This window comes from Labeo rohita, chromosome 8 (assembly GCF_022985175.1).
Source record: "Labeo rohita strain BAU-BD-2019 chromosome 8, IGBB_LRoh.1.0, whole genome shotgun sequence".
Classification (NCBI taxonomy): Eukaryota; Metazoa; Chordata; class Actinopteri; order Cypriniformes; family Cyprinidae; genus Labeo; species Labeo rohita.
Window position 1 is genome coordinate 10,275,801 of NC_066876.1, and position 20,994 is coordinate 10,296,794.

At 37.8% G+C, this 20,994-nt stretch overlaps 1 protein-coding gene across 2 annotated transcripts in view; it reads right to left on the bottom strand.

Moving 5' to 3' along the window:
• Positions 1–20,994, bottom strand: part of si:dkeyp-14d3.1 (transmembrane protein 132C) — a 308,473-nt gene that overhangs the window by 37,307 nt on the left and 250,172 nt on the right. For both annotated transcript variants that reach the window (XM_051117432.1, XM_051117433.1), the window contains one exon: positions 18,780–18,923. In XM_051117432.1, coding sequence (XP_050973389.1) covers positions 18,780–18,923 — 144 coding nt within the window. The remainder of the gene's footprint in view (positions 1–18,779; positions 18,924–20,994) is intronic.

The window sequence follows — 20,994 nt, forward strand, 5'->3', positions numbered from 1 at the left end:
ACACACTCCCAGTGCTGAGTGAGACATCTAATCCAGCATCAGAAGATCATGGTGTGTTGCTTTCCACACTTAAGGGTTGTTAGAGCTGTGAGAGTTTGTTTCATGCTTGTCTGATTGATAGAGTTGTCTGCTGTCAGAGTTTCCTCTTCCTCTGGTTAGAAAGCTTTATCTCTGTTACTTCAACAAAGTCTGAGCGTCAAGATATTTAGACAGTCTTCTAGGGCTGCCAAGGTTAAACTGTTGATGTGGCGAATTAATAGATTTAACACTGTTATATATCAACAGTGACCCCAAAAACACTTAAAAATTAATCACACTAGATGACAAAAAATATAACTGTCACGAATCTGGTCGGTGCTCTGCGGACCGCCCACCACCAGATGTCACTCTCACCTTTCCATTACACTCTGACTGTTACTTTGCACTTCGGACTGCATCTCCCATCCTCCACCGCGCCCTTTGCGTTGCCTCCGGTAGCCAATCAGGCTCACTATAAAAACCCCGGACGTTCCCCTTGCAAGTCACGGATTGTTGAATTGTCGTATTGTAGTTATTCCCATCATTAGCGTTTCCTAGTTTCTTGTGCCCTGTTCCTAGTTTTGATCTCTCGCCTGGTTTTCTCGTTATTGACTGTCTAGCCGCCTGCCTTTTCGGACTATCGCTCGCCTTACTGGACCATTCTCTCGTTTCGCCTCTTACACACCTGTTTGCCGTTTGCTTTGACCCTGCCTGTTTTTCGACTATGTATCTGTCTCGTCCCTTCAATAAAAGCGTGCACATGGATCCGCTCGCCTCTCGTCTCACTCACCCCGTTACAGAACAATCCGTCACAACAGGATCCAGCAGCTTCACCCCCGGACATTCAGATACAGACTCTGACAGGATTCTATGCCGGATAAAGCAAGGACAACGTTCACTCGAGCAGTACACCCGTGAGTTCTTAGTTTTTGCAAATTATTCCACCCAACCGGACTGTATTATAATTGAGATTTTTTGCGACGGCGCAAACGAGCACTTAAAGGCTAGACTCAGACGCGAGGGTCCGCGCTCATCTTTGGCTGCTTTCTTGAACTTTGCGTTATTGTGTGTGGGCTCGCCGTGTACTGTGGGGGTCGCGAAGGAGGTACGCGGCAACGCAGACAGAGCAGCCGCGCACCCCTCTCGCAGATTGGCGGTAACGCCGGATCACGACGCCACAAACAGGTTTTCCGCCTGGATCGCTCGTGAAATGGCGGCCGTGACGGAGCGTGCTCGAGCTATGGCGGCGTCAGCAGAGCCCGCGCACAAGATGGTGGCCGCGCCGGAGCGCGTTAACGCGGTAGCGGCGACCGCGGTGCCCGTTCACAAAATGGCGGCCGCGTCGGAGCGCGTCCACACAATGGCGGCGATGGCGGAGCCCGTTCACACGATGGCGGCGACGGTGGAGCCCGTTCACAAGATGGCGGCGAGAACAGAGCTCCGACACGTCACAGCCGCCATACAAGAGCCATTTAAAGTTGCAGCTGCATCTCCTGAGTCAAGTCAAGTTTTCAAGTTAAGTCAATTTACAGCTGCATTTCCTGAGTCAAGTCAAGTTTCCAAGTCAAGTCAGACTGCAACCGTGTTTCCTGTGTCAAATCAAGCTGGAGCTATGTTTCCTGCGTCAAGTCAAGTCAGAACCGCTCTTAAGGCAAGTCAAGCTAAAACTGTGTTTCCTGTTTCAAATCAAGCCAGAACTGTTGTTCCTGTGTTAAGTCAAATTACTGCTGTCGCTTCTGTTTCAAGTCAAGTTAAAGCCATCTTTCCTGATTCACTGCACAAGATGGCTGCCACGCCAGAGCCACTGCACAAGTTGGCTGCCACGCTAGAGCCACTGCACAAGATGGCCGCTGTCTCCAAGCCGCTCCACAAGATGGCTGCCACTCCAGAACCTGTGGTCAGCACCTGGACGCCACCTGTGGTCATGATGGCCCACGTGCTGGACACACCTCTAATGACAGTATGGGCAGCTAAAATGGCACTCCTTCACGCCGCGGCGGCTACCTCGGGGTCAAGTCAGGCTTCCAAGTCAACTCAAGCAATGGAGTCAAGTCAAGCCAAAGCTGTTGTTCTCCACGAGTCAAGCCAAGATACAGCTGTCCCCCACGAGTCAAGCCAAGTTACAGCTGTGCTCCACGAGTCAAGCCAGGTCACAGCTGTGCTCCATAAGTCAAGCCAAGTCACAGCTGAACTTCCAGGGCCGAGTCAAGTCACCGTTGAACTTCCAGAGCCAAGTCAAGCTTCAGCCGCTACTCCAGAGTCCAGTCAAGCTTCCAAGTCCGGCAACGTCAAGGCGGTCGTTCCTGCGTCAAGCAACGTCAAGGCGGTCGTTCCTGCGTCAAGCAACGTCAAGGCGGTCGTTCCTGCGTCAAGCAACGTCAAGGCCGTGGTTCCTGAGTTAAGCAACGTCAAGGCCGTGGTTCCTGAGTCAAGTAAAGTCATTGCTCTTCACAAGCCAGTTCAAGTCACCGCTGGTCTTCTCGTGTCAGATCAAGTCACCGCTGATCTCCATGAGCCAAGTCAAGTCACCGCTGATCTCCAGGAGTCAAGTCAGTTCACGACTGAGCTTCACGAATCAAGTCAAGTCACGGCCAATCTCCACGAACTAAGTCAAACCACAGCTGATCTTCATGAGCCAAATGAAGTTATTGCTGCTGTTCCAGAGTCAAGTCACGTCCCGCCTGACGGCCCAAGTCACGTCCTGTCTGACGGCCCAAGTCACGTCCCGCCTGACCGCCCAGAGTCAAGTCACGCCTCGTCTGACCGTTCAGAGTCAAGTCACGCCTCGTCTGACCCTCCAGAGCCCCGTCACATCTCGTCTGAGGTCACGTCTGTTCACAAGTCAGCTCCTGAGGTCACGTCTGTTCACAAATCAACTCCTAAGGCCACGTCTGTTCACCAGTCTGCTCCAGAGCTCCCGTCTGATCTCAAACCTGCTCCAGAGCTCCCGTCTGATCTCAAGCCTGCTCCAGAGTCCCTCTCTGATCTCAAGCCTGCTCCAGAGTCCCTCTCTGATCTCAAGCCTGCTGCAGAGCTCTCGTCTGGTCTCCAGCCTGCTCCAGAGCTCCCGTCTGATCTCAAGCCTGCTCCAGAGTCCCTCTCTGATCTCAAGCCTGCTCCAGAGTCCCTGCTCAAGCCTGCTGCAGAGCTCTCGTCTGGTCTCCAGCCTGCTCCAGAGCTCCCCTCTGATCTTAAGCCTGCTGCAGAGCTTTCGTCTGGTCTCCAGCCTGCTCCAGAGCTCCCCTCTGATCACAAGCCTGCTTCAGAGGTCCCGTCTGGTCTCAAGTCTGCTCCAGAGGCCTTCCCCATCGTAGAAGCTGCGCCAGTGCCTCCAGAGGTGTCGGCATCTGCCGTAGAACCTCTTATGGAGGGGGCGTTAACCGCTAAACTCTCTGCTTCTCCCTTTTTTCTGTCTGCATCCTCTGTCACTGTTCTCCCCAGGTCCCAGTCTATGACGCAGCCTCCTGTTCCGCCCCGGAGGGCTGCTGCGCCTCCTGTTCCGCCCCGGAGGGCTGCGGCACCTCCTGCTCCGCCTCCTGTTCCGCCCCGGAGGGCTGCTGCGCCTTCTCCCCCTATTCTGTCTGCCTCCTCTGTCCCTGCTTTCCCCAGGTCCCAGACCGTGACGCAGATTCCTGTTCCGCCCTGGAGGACCGCCCCGCCTCCTGTTCCGCCTCGGAGGGCTCCTGCGCCCCCTGCTCCACCCTGGAGGGCGCCCGCGCCTCACGCTCTGCCTCCGGCTCCGCCCTGGAGGGCTCTGGCATCGCCTGTCCCGCCTCCGGTTCCGCCCTGGAGGGCTCTTGCGTTGCCTGCTCCGCCTCTGGCTCTGCCCTGGAGGGCCCCTGCTCCGCCTCCGCCCTGGAGGGTTCCTGCTCCGCCTCCGGCTCCACCCTGGAGGGCTCCTGCACCTCCTGCTCCACCTCCGGCTCCGCCCTGGAGGGCTCCTGCGCCTCCTGCTCCGCCTCCGGCCTGGAGGGCTCTTGCTCCACCTCCGGCCCCACCCTGGAGGGTACCTGCTCTGTCGGTCCTGCCTCAATCTCTGGGCTTCCCACATGGACCTGGTCCTCCAGCCCTCGCCCTGTCTCGCTCCCGCCCCACCGCTCCCCTGGTCTGTTGTTTCCTTCGAGCGTCTGGAAGCCGCTCCTTGGGGGGGGGCTATGTCACGAATCTGGTCGGTGCTCTGCGGACCGCCCACCACCAGATGTCACTCTCACCTTTCCATTACACTCTGACTGTTACTTTGCACTTCGGACTGCATCTCCCATCCTCCACCGCGCCCTTTGCGTTGCCTCCGGTAGCCAATCAGGCTCACTATAAAAACCCCGGACGTTCCCCTTGCAAGTCACGGATTGTTGAATTGTCGTATTGTAGTTATTCCCATCATTAGCGTTTCCTAGTTTCTTGTGCCCTGTTCCTAGTTTTGATCTCTCGCCTGGTTTTCTCGTTATCGACTGTCTAGCCGCCTGCCTTTTCGGACTATCGCTCGCCTTACTGGACCATTCTCTCGTTTCGCCTCTTACACACCTGTTTGCCGTTTGCTTTGACCCTGCCTGTTTTTCGACTATGTATCTGTCTCGTCCCTTCAATAAAAGCGTGCACATGGATCCGCTCGCCTCTCGTCTCACTCACCCCGTTACAATAACACTTCTTTGTCATTTTTGTAATTATTTGCAATAGCAATTAAATGCAGGATGAACTCTGTTTATATGTCCACTGGAACCACTGTAATAACTGTAATTATGTAGTGAGGGTCTCATTTATCAGTAAATGATGGAGAAAGATCTTATTAACTACAAACTTGTTCATAAACCAAATCTAAAGGGGACTTTTTACAAATGCCATTAGTTATATTTATGTATGTATGTATATAGTTATATATAAGGAGAAGTTCACTTCCAGAACAAAAATTTACAGATAATTTACTCACCCCCTTGTCATCCAAGATGTTAATGTCTTTCTTTCTTCAGTCGTAACGAAATTATGTTTTCTGAGGAAAGCATTTCAAGATTTCTCTCCATATAGTGGACTTCTATTGTAAACCTGAGTTTGAACTTCCAAAATGCAGTTTAAAAGCAGCTTCGAAGGGCTCTCAATGATCCCAGCTGAGGAAGAAGGGTCTTACCTAGTAAAACAATCGGTTATTTTCTAAAAAAAAAAAACAAAAAAAAAAATACAATTTATATACTTTTTTAACCTCAATTGCTTGCTTTGTCTAGCTCTGCGTGAACTCTTGTTTATTCCATTTCATGACAGTTAGTTTTTTTTTTTTTTTTTTTTTTGTAAAGGGCATTTAATTTTCTTTCCATGTTCACTTTGTAAACACAGGGTTGGTCCTTCTGCAGCGATGTAGGATGATTTTGAAGTTGGAGGAGAAAATGAGATAGGAGTTTTTCAACCTGTCTTGAACCGGAATACACAGAGTTCACGCAGAGCTAGACAAGACGAGCATTTGAGGTTAAAAAGTATATATAAATTGCCATTCTTATTAGAAAATAACACATCGTCTTGCTAGGTAAGACCCTTCTTCCTCTCCCTGGGATTGTTTAGAGCACTTTGAAGCTGCATTGAAACTGCATTTTGGAAGTTCAAACTCGGGGGCGCCATGGAAGTCCACTATATGGATAGAAATCCTGAAATGTTTTCCTCAAAAAATATAATTTCATTTTGTACAACTGAAGAAAGAAAGACATGAACATCTTGAATGACAAGGGGGTGAGTACATTATCTGTAAATTTTTGTTCTGGAAGTGAACTTCTCCTTTTCATCAAAGTTTAATAAGTATAAAAATACTACAAGACTACAAAAAAATACTATACTGAGTGAGACATGCAATCAATCACTAAAAAAGAACTTCAGGAATATCAAAAAATAAATTGATGCATATTATTTCTTTAAAACAGAAACTGAATTAAAAATATATATGTGACCCTGGACCACAAAACCAGTCATAAGTAGAATGGGTATATTTGTAGCAATAGCCAACAATAGATTGTGGATTAAAATTATAGATTTTTAAATCAACTTAAAAAAATTTTTTTCTAAATATTTTGATTTTTTTTTTGCACCCTCAGATTCCAGATTTTCAAATAACTGCATCTTGGCCAAATATTGTCCTGTCCTAACAAACCATAAACCAATGGCTTTCAGATAATTTATAAATCTCAATTTCAAAAAATTGACCATTATGACTGGTTTTGTGGTTTAGGGTCACATATAAAAGTAAATATTACATATACACTGTAGAAGTAAACTATTTAAACTAAATGTAGTTTCCTTGATTTATCTAAAGCTTTTTGTTACTTTTAGATAAACTTCATGCTATTGGTCTTTCTGAAAATCCAATTATATGGTTTAATTCATACCTGCATAACAGAAAACAATGTGTAGTATTAAATGGTAATAAATCCGATTTTTTGGTTCAACACAGAGGTGTGCCCCAAGGTTCAGTATTGGGACCACTTTTTTTTCTATTTATTTTAATAATTTACCGTTAATTTTCAATAATTGTAATGTTCAACCTGTAATGTTATGCTGGTGACACCAACATATATGTATCTAATTCTGATATTTTTTCAAATTCAGTTATCTCTTTAGTATGTTTTTAATATTTTACAAAATTGGCTTTTAGATAATAAATTAGTTCTAAATAAGGCAGTCTTAAATCCAAAATTTGTTCTTGTGTTGTATCATGTAAAGACAGTACTCCTTCGCATAAATTTTATATTATCAAATTGGTGCATGGCTTCAATCTGAACTTTCCTTTAAGTCACATATTAATCATATTCTACATAAAATCAATTTTGGAATTGGTACTTTACATCAATCTCAAAATTGTCTTTTTTATTCAGTATTTGTAAGAATCTTGCCTCTCAACTTGTACTTTCAATCCTTGAGTACTGTGATGTTGTTCATCAAACGGCATCAACATCAGATCCTGCTCCACTTAATACGGTTTATAATAGACTTTACAGATTTGTTTTGGGATGTTCTTTTTATACTTATCATTGTATAATGTGTGATGCGTTCCAGTGGCAATCTCTGCACAAAAGACGACATATTCACTGACTTCAATTTATATTCAAATGTATTTACTTTAGTTATTTACAACATTATTTTGTACTTTTATCTTTAAATGATCAAGTTAGACATTCTGTTCAGACTTGTTTTTTGTTCCTTGTGTAAATAAATGCATCACAGTTTTATTGCAACTTGCCTTTTACTAAATAGTAAATTATAGCAAGTAAATAACTTGCTGTATTTTTGATACAGCACACTTCAACTATTCCACTAACTCTTTCCAGTGCTGTACGGCTCAAATCTATTGTTACGGACACACAGGCACACAAACACACAACACACAGGGCGTCATCATTAATCACTGCCATAGACTGGAGAATCTCCCACCACAATGTTACAGCCATGACTATTCAGTCTGGAAAATTAACTACCTGTCAGACACATCCAATCAAGCAGCCATCTGAGGAGCGAGAGGGCCGGACCATGAACGGGCAGCTCGTACATGTGTTTGACTGAGCAGGTCTGACAGCACAATTAACCGGGTCTTAAACTACAACTGTGTGGGTCCTCAGTGAAGGAGCGAGTTATTTATAATCAAAGGTGAAATACATCCAAGAAAAGTACATTCAACTTTTACTTCCTCCTATTTATGTTAAACACTTCATCTGCTACACTGGACATGGTTGGACTACTAATGTAGCTCCACATTGACTGTCTGTGTCACTCCTTTCGGGAGAACCTGTAATCTAAACTCACCTTTTTATGCGGTCATCAGTTTTACCTGACTGGCTCCCAATAGTGCTTTACATCAAACATCTCACTGGCTCTATTGAAAGATTCCCAGATAACACTCCCCTGTGCGCTCCACTCTATACAGCATCATGGTATATGGCCCAAGAATCATTGATTCCTAACACACACACACACAGACATTACACACACCAACCCACTCGAATACACACATGCTGTTTTCACAACCGTTTGGTCAATAAATTTCAGTTTTTATTACAGATGCTTTGCAGTCTTCTAGGTTTAAATGTATTCAAAGATGCCATTTTGATTGGGCACTATTATTTTATGTGCCCAACGTAACACTGCTGATACTGCACACAACCTTCACAAGTTTTCACTAGCTTACTCCAAGAGTGCATTATCATATGTTCTTGCAATCTATATATTATATACATCACTGCTCAAAATCTGAAGAGACATGTATCTATTTTAAGATGCCCAAGTGCTCTCCTGACTTAAGAGGCTTTTTTTATTCTTATGATAAAACAGAAATTAGTCATATTTTTCTAGTTTATTTAAGTTCAATACACAAATACTCTACAGTGAGTCACACGAAGGCTGTCCCCATCAGACTGCTTATTCATACTAAGCACTAAATATATTTTTGTCTTATGCACATAAATTTCTTTAACTAGGAATGCTGTTAAATTGATCAAAGATGACAAATTAAAAATGCAACGGCAGGTTTCAATTTAAAAGTAGGGCTGTTGCCAGGAATAGCAATTAGCTGGCAGTGCATTTCCACATGCGTACACAGATATGTACACGCACGTCACACACAAGATTTCTCAAGCATGGTGAAAACAAATGGAAAAATAAAAATCCTCAGCAATGTTTACTTTGATTAGTTTACTCAAGCATGTTTCCAGATGTGTGCCTTCAACATTCTGTATGTCTAAGATATGATTTCAGCAACATTAAAAATTTTCTTTGCTTGTGAACACTTTTTTTGGAAATTTGAAATTTTGATTTAGTCAAGATTTGAATCAAATACAATGTGATTTTCGGTAACTGAGATCTGGCAGCAATTGCACATTTTTGTTCTTGTGTGAGCGATATATACACTGGCACGAATTTCATGATTTGATTTGATTCTGATTCACAAGCTTGCAATTCGATTTCCGATTCAATTCAGTAACAGTTATTTCGGATATATATCAGGTATAGTACATTAAATTTTCTCACGAAAAAATTATCTCTCAGTCACTACTGTAAAATATACATGAGAGTCAGTTGGTACTACATTACACAAATATTGAAGGCTAAAAACTAATTTGTATACAAACACTTCAATTATACTCAGTGAAGTTTTTTTTTATAATAATAAAGTTACAATTACATAATTACATTTTTTTTTGCAAGATAAACATTTAAATGGTGGCTGTCATAAAAACTGGATTTATTCCAAAAATTAAACAATAAAAAAACAATAGAAATTATAATGAAAATGTTATATTGCATGCATATATTTAGCACGCTAGGGGACAGATTTACTAAACAGGGCAAACTACCACAAGAGCACAATTCCAAAACAGCGCCGACGGACGTTGACATTTCTGCAGGTGATTTACTGACAACACGCTAATTAAAAAACACAGACATGACATCTCATTTACATAATGACCAGTGGAATCAACCAAGAGAAGTGCAAAGCAGTGCCTGCTTTAAGACATGCTTTTTTGGGGTGCAAATACCAGTAATTGGACAACCAAAACTTTAGTGAATCAAGTCGCTTGATTAGTTTTAATACTCTCCTCCCATTAAATTTGTGTCTGAAATGGAAACTCCTACAAATGCATATTCAATAAAGTAAGGTGCAAAAATACTGTTTCCATGCCTTTTCAATGCTAATTCTTCACTATGTTTCTTATTAAATCCTGTACTATTTCAATGCCAAAACACAATTTGCGTTGGTGCAAACCGTTAATAAATGTGGCCCTAGATTTAATTTTTCTAGCTGATTAAAGAGTTTATGGTCACCAAATATGTTTTTTTCTGAAGTAAACGTGACATTAACAAGCTGTTATATTGATGTCTTTCCACAGTTGAAACACTAATTGAGTGATTACACGAGACAGGATACAGATTTCGGTAAGTTGCACTCTTTCTTACATTCCTTCGCATGTTTATTCATGTTTATTTCGTGCTGAAACTGGTATTTAAACAGAGGAGATGATCAGTTCATGTTTGTTACATGCTGTCACTTCTCTTGAACTGAGGCACAACAGTGATCTGTCACTACACATTAAACAGCACCAAAACGCCATTTACAGTTTGAATACTATAATAAAATGGACAGAAATTTAAATCAAAGACTTTGTTTCATATCAAAAGTAACAAAGCACAAAACTTATTATGATCATGATTTATTGGATAGGAGGAACGTTACAATGTTCTATTCATTAACTGAAAACAGGCTAGATTAATCAATTATTGGGATTTAAGAATCAATATTGTTTCGTAAAAATGAGAATTACAATCCAGAAATCAATATATTTGGCCCAGCCTGAATGAAACCACCCGCATGCCAACAAACCAATGAGAAAGCACAGCAATAATGACAATTCACAGCAGTAGAGCACAACAGCAAAAGCTGCTGTTGATCTGCTCACCTGAATTCCTCCATAACGCACAGATTAACCGTTATTTCACAAATATATCATTTACAGACAGTTACATGAATATTTCATTATCTTAAGCTTTATGTTACACCTCAAATGACAAGGGAATTTATAGTATTGTCAATATTTAGCCGGTCCCCAAACTCTTTTTCTCAAATGCTTAGGTATACAGAGTACGCACAGCTTGTACAGACTAAACGCTCTTGATAGTATCCACCCACATCAACGTTTAGAGATATAACGCCTATTCAGCATTCAGCAAATGAGTCCATCCTGATTAATGACAACAATAAAACTGGCACAGTAGTTTTGACATGCAAAGAGGATACCCAGTCATAATTGAGATCATCTGCGTACAGAAGTCTTACATTACTGCTACAGTTTAATTCTTAAGGGAAGAGTTTTCTAGCCTGGTTATATCTTATTGTCTGCTTTCTGCCTGCCCTGGACTTTTCGCCTGTCATGGATTTAACCCTTTGCCTTGTCGTTTCGGACTCTGTTCACCCCTCGAATGAACTCTAGCCTGTCTATTTGAAATATCCGTTTGCCTCGCCCCTTGGATTACATTCGCCGCTAAATTACCCTCGCCTGCCTTATGGATTACTCTTGTGTCTTGCCAGAATATACCTATTTGCCAATGTTCGACCCTGACTATGTTTGACCATGTTTATCAATAAAGCTATGCAGATGGATCCGCCCACGTCAGTCACTCCGTAACATATAAGTTCCAGTCCATTTTAAACCAGCAATATAATAATTTTGAAACAATAGTTTACTTAAATAAAATAACCCAGCATGTTTAGTAAAAACATTTAACCCAACCAGCTAGGTTAAAATAACCCAGCATGTGTTCTGTCCAATATTTACCCAGCGCTGGGTTGTCAAATAACCCAAGTTGGATTTGTAGATGCAAATTAAATACTTTACGTAGCGGAGTTCAGTAAACCTTAATAAAATTACATCAAAGTAATTCAAATTAGTAACCTCCTGCAGTTACTTGTAGTTAGCAACAGCACACATTAGCATTCTAAATGCATCTTTTTCTTTAACATACAGGTATGCAGTGTACAGCCCTAGAAAAAAAAAAAAAAAACTAGGCAAAAAGTAATTTGTCATTAAAAAAGAAACATCAAGCATAATCCTTTATCAACACTTTCTTGAGCACAAGCTTCACTTTTCATCACATTAACTCAATCTCCACAACAACACAAACTTGCAAAATCCAACATAATGGAACATTAAACACTGAGTGCAAAAAAAAATTCTCCCCTTCGTCATCTTGTTCAAAAACACCTCAAATATAATGCTTCATTTCAAGATTTAGTCTTCATGCAAAGCATGCTGGCACCTTGAAATCCCATGCCCAGGTTCAGTTAATGCCAGCAACTATTCACATAGTCCCAACACAATTAAACTGAGTAAACTTCCATTTCACACATTTGAGTGGATTGCATGCAATTACAAATAAAGTGACAAAAACTTTATGAATTGCAAGTGTTGCATTAGCTCATCTAATAAAGTGAACTGAACAAGCAGAAAGATTGTCAAAGTTTTGAGGTCTGTAAGAATTAATACTTTTATTCAGGAAGTATGCATTAAATTAATCAAAAGCGACAATAAGACAGATTGTTATCAAAAAATTCCCAATAAACACTGTTCTTTTAAACTTTCTTTAAAAAAAATGAAGGAAAGAAATGTATTATGGTTTCCAAAAAATATTAAGCAACTGTTTTCAGCATTAATAAAAAAAGGAAACTGTAATAATATTTTAAAAATATTACTGTTTTTACTGTAATTTTCATCAAATAAATGCTTGACTTCTTTCAAAATTATTACAGACCCCAAACCCCAAAATACAGTATTGTTTTGAATTTCCTCTATAAAAGTATATAAAAGTATTTTTACAAATACTTTTTGAAGTGTTGCAGTAAATGCATTGCTTTTGAATAAGCAATATTAGATCAATTACATTATGGGAAAAAATGGGAAACATTTGCAGAAAAAATATCAAGGCTATAGGGAAGAAAAATGGCAGAAGGCCAAAAAAGAAAAACTCTAAATAAAATAAGCACCTCCTGTGAACACATTGTGTATTGGATGTGTAGGAAGTGCTCTTATTTGTACAAGTACACATGTCAAGTGCGCACAGCTACCAGGAATTTCAAAACTGAAATATGATGAGTGAGAATTACATACTTTAATCAAGGTCAACTATCAAACACTCGTATATGCTCTTGAAGTTCTCAGAAGTTGGAAATTGATTCAGCTGTTTGTGACAAGATTGAAAGAACTTCATGCGCTTTGATTTGAAGTTGTCAGAATGACCTTACTTGCCAACGTTTTCACAATTTGTGACAAATCAAAAGAGATGTATTTACAGTCCACACTTCAGACATATTGAGTTGTGTGGCTAGTAACTCGAGCAGGTTACATTTGTAAACCAGATCAAACAAACCAACAGCAAGTCTGAAATCATGCAGAATGCGTGACCTTGTGTCAGCAAACAACTGCTTCACAGTTTATTTCAAAATAAAGATCTGCTGTAAGTATTTTAGTCAGCATTTCAGAATAGCTTAGTGGAAAAAAAAAAAAGAAGAATGAACAACTAGCAACAGCACATGAATGCATAACTAGTGTGTAGCAATTGTAGCACTGTTAAATCACTAATAAGGATAAAAATGCTAATGTTTTCTATTTAGCATGTAAGAGCATGATATAATGCAGCATAATATAGCTATTCAGCATTTTGGCACTGGCGTTCGAGCTAGAAATTTTGTAATTTTAGTCCATTATGCATTAGATTTATTTTCTTTAACTATCTATTGTTGTGACTACGGGGGAGGCTGATGGGTTTCTGTATTAAATTAATTGGGAGAAAATGATCCAAAATGGTACATAATGATCCAATAACCAAATTGGTAGTCATGATATAGGAAGAAAATTGCTTTTTTTTTTTCTCCCTTCACTCTCTGGGGAAACAAAATATTTTCCAACCTGCCACACTCCTTATAACAGCTAGTTCCTTATTTTATTATATAGCTCTTTAAAAAGCACACGGAGCATCACTCTCCAAGGAAATGGAAAATTCATATCAAAATGGTTATCTTTCTAACCCACTAAAGTCATTGTGATCCAAGCAAATCCATTATGCATTAATGTGTACGCCCAGTCATCCATTATTTAGCTACAATGTCACACCTGTATACTTTACACAAATCCCCTTCAGTTAAAACGATTTGTCATGACGCTTATGTTTCATAGAGATATTTTCACATGGTCAGCTGAAGTTTGATTGAGTAAATGCTTTATTCTCAGTTTCCTTAGAACACCTGTGTTACTGTAAAAGTAAGTGAACTACTAAAACAATTTGTTAAAATTAGGATTTTGAAGTCAAAGTGAGGGGATTGTGTGTAGGCCAAGATGGAAATTATTTGATGATACTTGATGATACTAACTCATTAAAAAATCTCCACAATAGCAAATTTTGGCAAATTTAAGCAAAAAGAAAACCACAAAAAACAAAACAAAACAAAAAGTAATATTATGAAATATTACGCATACTTTAAAATATAATTTATTTCTGTGATGCAAAGCTGAATTTTCATCAGTCATTACTCGAATAATTCTAATATGCTGATTTATTATCAATGTTGGAAACAGTTGTGCTGCTTAATATTTACAATTTTTTTTTGGAACCTGTGATTCTTTTTTTCAGGATTATTTGATGAACAAAAAGTAAAAAAAAAAAATATATATATATATATATATATATATATTTTTTTTTTTTTTCTAACAACAATAGTAACAAAAGTCTTTACTATCATTTTTACCAATTAATTTAACACATCCTTTAAACAGTGTATATTGCTACAAAAGATTTCTATTTTAAATAAATGATCTTCTTTTTAATGTTTCAATTATCAAAGAATTTTGAAAAAAAGTATCACAGAATGAATGAATGAATAAATAAATAAATATGAAGCAGCACAAATGTTTACAACATTGATAAGAACTCAGCATATTAAAATGATTTCTGAAGGATCATATAAGACTGAAGACTGGAGAAATTATGCTGAAAATTCAGCTTTGCAACACAGGAATAAATTCTATTTTAAAGTATATTAAAATTGAAAACGACTATTTTAAATTGCAACAATATTTCACAATATTACTGTTTTTTGTCTGCATTTTTAATCAAATAAACGTAGCCTTGAGATATATATATATATATATATATATATATATACACAATAGTCAGCATCTGAAGTGGATCAAAAAAAGTTCATCAAAGTTGTCCTAAGACAAGAACAGGTATTCTTTTTGGTTTTAGGACAAATTTAACCTTATACTCAACACCACAAATGTTGACTACTGTATATCTACTAGAAGTAACAAAACATTAAAAAAGTTGATATTCGTGTAGAGCTGACACTCAATGCACACTAAAAGACTGAAATAAACATTAATCAAATAACATAAAATGTCTCAAAACACCCTAATATTAATTACTGATAACAAAAATAAGATAAAAATGTTTATACAATTATAATAACATAATATTCTAAAAGGATTTATATAAAATATATAATATATATAAATATATAAATAAATAAATATATAATAATGTGTCAAAGCAAGGAGTGTTTTTTTATTTGCAAAAAACATAAATTTAACAGTATTTTACATCTTTTACAGTTTGCATAAATTGCAATGTTAAATCATTTACAATTTTTCAACATAGATGGTAAGGTAACTTACAGCTAACTAATTAATAGTTTTTACTGCAGCATTTGCACAAAGCAGGTGATAAATAATTTATTGCCCTGCATTGTTCTAGTCAGGCCACATAAAGGAGATCGTTTGAAGCTGCAGTATGTAATTTCTGTACCTCAAGCATCACTAAATAATGACCGGTTTTACAAACACTCCCCCGTCTTTGGTAAAATTAACAGTTCAAAGTTAAGTTTTAAAGTGGAGGGACACTCTAACTTCAGGCTAAATATGTGCTTCCTGTGGTGACATCTAAATTACCTGGTTTTATTACCTGGTTATTTAATGAGTGAATCAGCCTGACTACATTAGATTAAACCAACGGAAGTCATTTTAAGGATCCTATCAGGTAGAAATAGCTCCTTAAGGTAATAACTGCACATATTCCATTTCCACAGCATATCTGAGGTAATTCACACATTTTCAGCTACAGTATGAACTGGGATAAGCTAAAACTTTTACTCATGAATATGAATGAAATGTTAGGCCGAAAGTTGGATTACTGCAGTCTATGTAAACATATACAACGTTTTGATCATTTGCATATGACCAAAGCCTTTAATGCTTTTTCAGAGAGAGTTTTAGCTGAAGCACAGCTGTGTTTTTAACTGTGAAGAAATACACTGAAATTAGCAATTAAAAACATTCTTATGAATGTCGCAGGCATTAAATCACTCCCACAGTGGAAGCTGATTGCATCTTTTGGGTCATTTAAAATTAGAGAATTTTCTGTCTAAACAACCTTAACTTAATAGGCCTGTCAAACACAAATGATCATTTCTAGCACAAAAATCCAGACTTGTTTAGAAACAAGCTTCAGCAGATTTCGTCTCAAGCGTAATCAAACATATCATAATTATATACGCTATGATTGAATCTGAGCTCATACGTGACTGAGATCCAGCTGGAGGCATTTGGAAGAAACCCAAAAAGCCAAGAATTATAGAAAATTATAGAAAAACACAATGGTCATGAACCACTTGGGAATAAGAAATATGCTTAATTGTACTAAATGTGCAGTTACAGTGTACTTCAAATCTTAAAATCTTATTCTGCACTTGCAGATAATATTACAAAAAATAAGCAGCCACTTACATGTACGTGAAGAGAGAGACTTTCATGTTTCTTTTAAAATGTTTACTATATAATAAAGTCAAATGAAAAGATTTACCTTAAAGTATGCTTTTAATCATTTTTTAAACAATTTTGTTACATGTTTTAAAGGGGTCAAGTTCACTTTTACATGTTGTTTGAACATTAATGTGTGTTGGCAGTGTATGTACAAATCTACACTATAATGATAAAAATCCATGCAGTGGTTTTGAATTAATCTGTAAAAAATAATATGCCCTTTTTCAAATCGAGCCATTCTCAGATGCCTGTCGGTGTGGCGTCACACCCACAGAGGCCGCTCCCACGATAGTTGATTGACATGAGCTCTTATCTCAGACCCATCCTACAATAGCTGTAACAGTCCAACCTCCATTGTTTTGATGCCAGAGCAGGGATGTAAGTTAGACAAGAATATCTCTGATTAAGCGATTGAGGTGTTGTGTTGCTGGATGTAATAATTAACATAGCGATTTTCATTTACTCCCGACATCTGAGCCACTGAAGATGCAGTGGATTACATTTGTTCGTGAAGGGAATGCGCCTCCCGATCTAATGCATCTATGTTCACGCAAATCATTTGTGATCCAGCTTTACCTACAGTGGTGTTGAGTATAAGGTTTTTTTATGAATTTCTTCAATCACCTTTCCGAATAATGTGTTTTCGGAAACATGTTTTAGTTTTAGTTTCACGCCTAAATGCGCTGAATGCCTCTAAAGTAAACAGGCTCGTCACTCCACAGAGAGAAGAGAGGGGCGGGGCGAGCAGAGCTCATTTGCATTTAAAGGAACAATCCCCTCAGAATGGGTTGATTTTTGCTCATTTTGACATGGTAAACAGTGTGTTGTTTTACACTACCACTGAGAATTTTAACCAAAGTATATTATAGACTTTTCATTAAGAAACTAAAGAATCATATCAACTAGTGGAAAATGGGCATCTGATGACCCCTTTAAAAAAGTACACCTATTTTGATCTGTTACTAAAACATACTAAAGCACATGTGTAGTACTTGATTATAGATCATTGTGTTATTCAGTACATTTAACGTTATATTTCAAAACATGGCATACAAGTTTAAATAGAAATGACATTATGTATATTTTAGTTACCATCATTGGTTGTCAGTATGTTCAACAGAACATAACCAAAGACACAATAGAAGTAATTAAAAGTCCTACTTAAGTGGATCAAAAAACATTAAGCTAACTGCATTTAAATGTAAACTATAACATATTGTCATTTAACTGCAAATAACATAAAATTAGAGGAATAGTTTACCCCAAAAAGAAAATGCTGACATTTTACTCACCTCAGGCCAATGTAAGATAAGTTTGTTTCTTCTAGTGCTGTCAAACAATTAATTCCAAAATAAAAGTTTTTTTTTTTACATAATTTATGTGTGTACTATATATATTTATTAGGTATATATAAATATACACACATCCGTGTATATATTTAAGAAAAATATGTTTTATAATATATATATATATATATATATATAATATTTACTGTATGTGTGTGTATTTACATATACATAATAAATATACACAGTATATACATGTATATTATGTAAACAAAAACTTTTATTTTAGATGCGATTAATTGCAGTTAATCGTTTGATTTGGAGAAATTAACATTACATCACTTGCTCACCAGTGGATGCAATACAGTGAATGAGTGCCGTCAGAATGAGAGTCCAAACAGCTGATAAAACATCATTATAATCCAAACAATCTTGTGAAGTGAAAAGCTGCATGTACACAAGAAACAAATCCATAAAGACCCTTTTAACTTCAAACCATTGATCCAGCTAAAAAATGAGTCCTCTATCCATAATATTCTTTTTTTTTTTCCCAGTGAAAAAATGGTTTCTTCAAATCTGTTCCAATGAAGAAACAAACTCATCTACATATGGAGTAAATCGTCAGCAAACGTACAATTTTGGGTGAACTATTTCTTTAAGTGTCCAAAATCATGTTCAGTTCACATTTACTGTATATTTTTATTTCCAGTAAAAAAGTACTTTTTAAAGTATGCTACCTGCGAATTTCTTTCTTTTTCTTTCTTTTTTTTTTTTTTAACACAAGGGACATTGCATCTTGCTGATGTGCTGATATAGAAATAAAGAACTACTTCACACAAGTGTCTGAGATCAACTGAGGGATGACTGAGGACTGTCACTGAGATGCATTTTAATTTATTTTTAATTTCAAACAGATCCGTTCAAGTTCAGATTGATTCTTGAAGCATTTCTACAATTCTAATAAACATGATGAATAATTATCACCACCATTAATCATGGGGAAAACTTGAAATTTACTGTGAGCTTCATTTGAATCTTGTCATATTGATTAAAAGTCAATATGACATAACATGCTTTGGTTCATTTTGCTCATTTTATTGAAGTATAGTAATTGAAGAGGGCAAGAACAATCATGCAGAGAACTGACCTTAACCACGTCCTCATCAGTGGACTGGCACTGCACAGCGTCTGACACATCTGTAACTGTCCCGTCTGTGCCCACCGTCACCACCTTCACTGGCACCGCCACCGTCTTCCCATTGAGCACTGCGGTGTTCAGGATCTCTGTTTCCTGCGAGCACAGACACAAGAAACATCTAAATGTTCTTACTGACTTCATTCCTTCAGTCTTTGATTGATTCAGTCCTTCGTACCTTCATTTATGCCTCTATTTATTCCTGTTCCTTTTCTCATTGGTTCAATCATTCATTCATTCATTAATTGACTTTTCCTTATTCTTTCCATACTACAGTCTTTCATTTATTGGTTTAGTCATTCCTTCCATTTTTAAATGTCATTCTCTGTTAATCCTTCTTTAATTTACTCATTGTTTCTTTCATTTCCTTTTATCAATCATTCCTCCTCCCTTTCTTTACACATACTTTCCTTCTTTCCATTCATTTGTTTGTTCTTTCACTCATGCCTTTTTTTTTCTTTCCACCCACCTGTAATTTATTCATTTGTTCAATCCCTTCATTCATTCCTATTCCCTCCTTCCATAATCCATTCTTTTTTATCTGTTCTTTCAATTTATCATTCATACCTCCTCCTTTCCTCATTACTTCTTTTCATTATTGATCCCGTCCTTCTTTCCCTCCATCCAACCATCTGTCATTTATTGTTTAGTCATTTCTACATTTAGTTTTTCATTCATTAGTCCTTTGTTTCTTCCTTCTATTTATTCATTCATTCATTCATTTATTCAATTCAGTCAATCTTCCATCTTTTTATCTCTCTTTATTTTTACATTTTGTTGATTTGTCTGTTCTTTCATTTCTTCTTTCCATCTTTCATTTCCCCTTCCTTTTATCCTTTATTCATTCTTTCACTTCTTTTTCCCCTCATCCATCCACCCATCATTTATTCATTGGTTCAGTCCTACCCATTCATTCCTATGCCTTCCTTCTTTCTTGATTTCATCCCTCCTTCCATAATTAAATCTTTTATCTGTTTATTGCTTCCATCATTCATATCTCCTCCCTCCTCCGTTTCTCATTTACTTTTTATTTATTCACTCCTTTTTTCCATCCATCCATCTCTTATTCATTGTTTTAGTTTTTCCTGCACTCCTTTTCCATTCATTCATTCATTCATTCATTCGTTCATTCATTCTTTCTAGTGTACATTATTCACTTATTCATTTATTCAGTTTTCCATCTTTTTATCCTTTTTTCATTTTGTTAATTTGTCTGTTCTTTCCTTTCTTCTTTCCATCATTCATTTCTATCTTTCTTTCCTGTTATCCTTCATTCATTCTTTCCTTTTTCCATTAATTCATTCTTTCACTCACTCTTTTTTTCCATCCACCCACCCATTATTCATTCAGTGGTTCAATCCAACGATTCATTAATTCATATTCCTTCGTTTTTTTCTTGATTTCATCCCTCCTTCCATAATTCATTTTTTTATCTGTTCTTTGCTGCCATGATTCATACCTCCTCCCTCCTCATTTTCATTATTTATTCACTCCTTCCTTCCATCTGTCCAACCAGCATTCATTCATTGGTTCAGTCCAATGATTCATTCATTGCTATTCCCTCCTTCTTTCTTGATTTCATCCCTCCTTCTATAATTCATTTTTTGATCTGTTCTTTGCTTCCATCATTCATATCTCCTCTCTCCTCATTTTCTTGTTCTTACTTTATTTATTCACTCCTTCTTTCCATCCATCCAACCATCTGTCTTTTATTCATTGTTTCAGTCTTTCCTGCACTCCTTTTTTCATTAATTTGTTTCTTCTTCTTTCTTTTTAGTGTACATTTATTAACTTCCTCATCTATTCAGTCAATCTTCCACCTTGTTATCCTTCCTAATTTTTTCACTTTGTTCATTTGTCTGTTCTGTCATTTCTTCTTTCCATCTTTCATTTCCTCTTCCTTTTCTGTTATCCTTTATTCATTCTTTGCTTTTTTCCATTAATTCATTATTTTGCTCACTTTTTCCATCCATCCACCCACCCATCATTCAATCATTGATTAAATCCAATGATTCATTAAATTCCTATTCCCTCTTTCTTTCTTGATTTCATCTCTCCCTCCATAATTCATTTTTATCCGTTCTTTGCTTTCATTCATCCCTCCATCCTTCCATCCATCCATTATTCCTTTTCAGTGTCGCTACATTCTTTTTTCATTCATTTATTC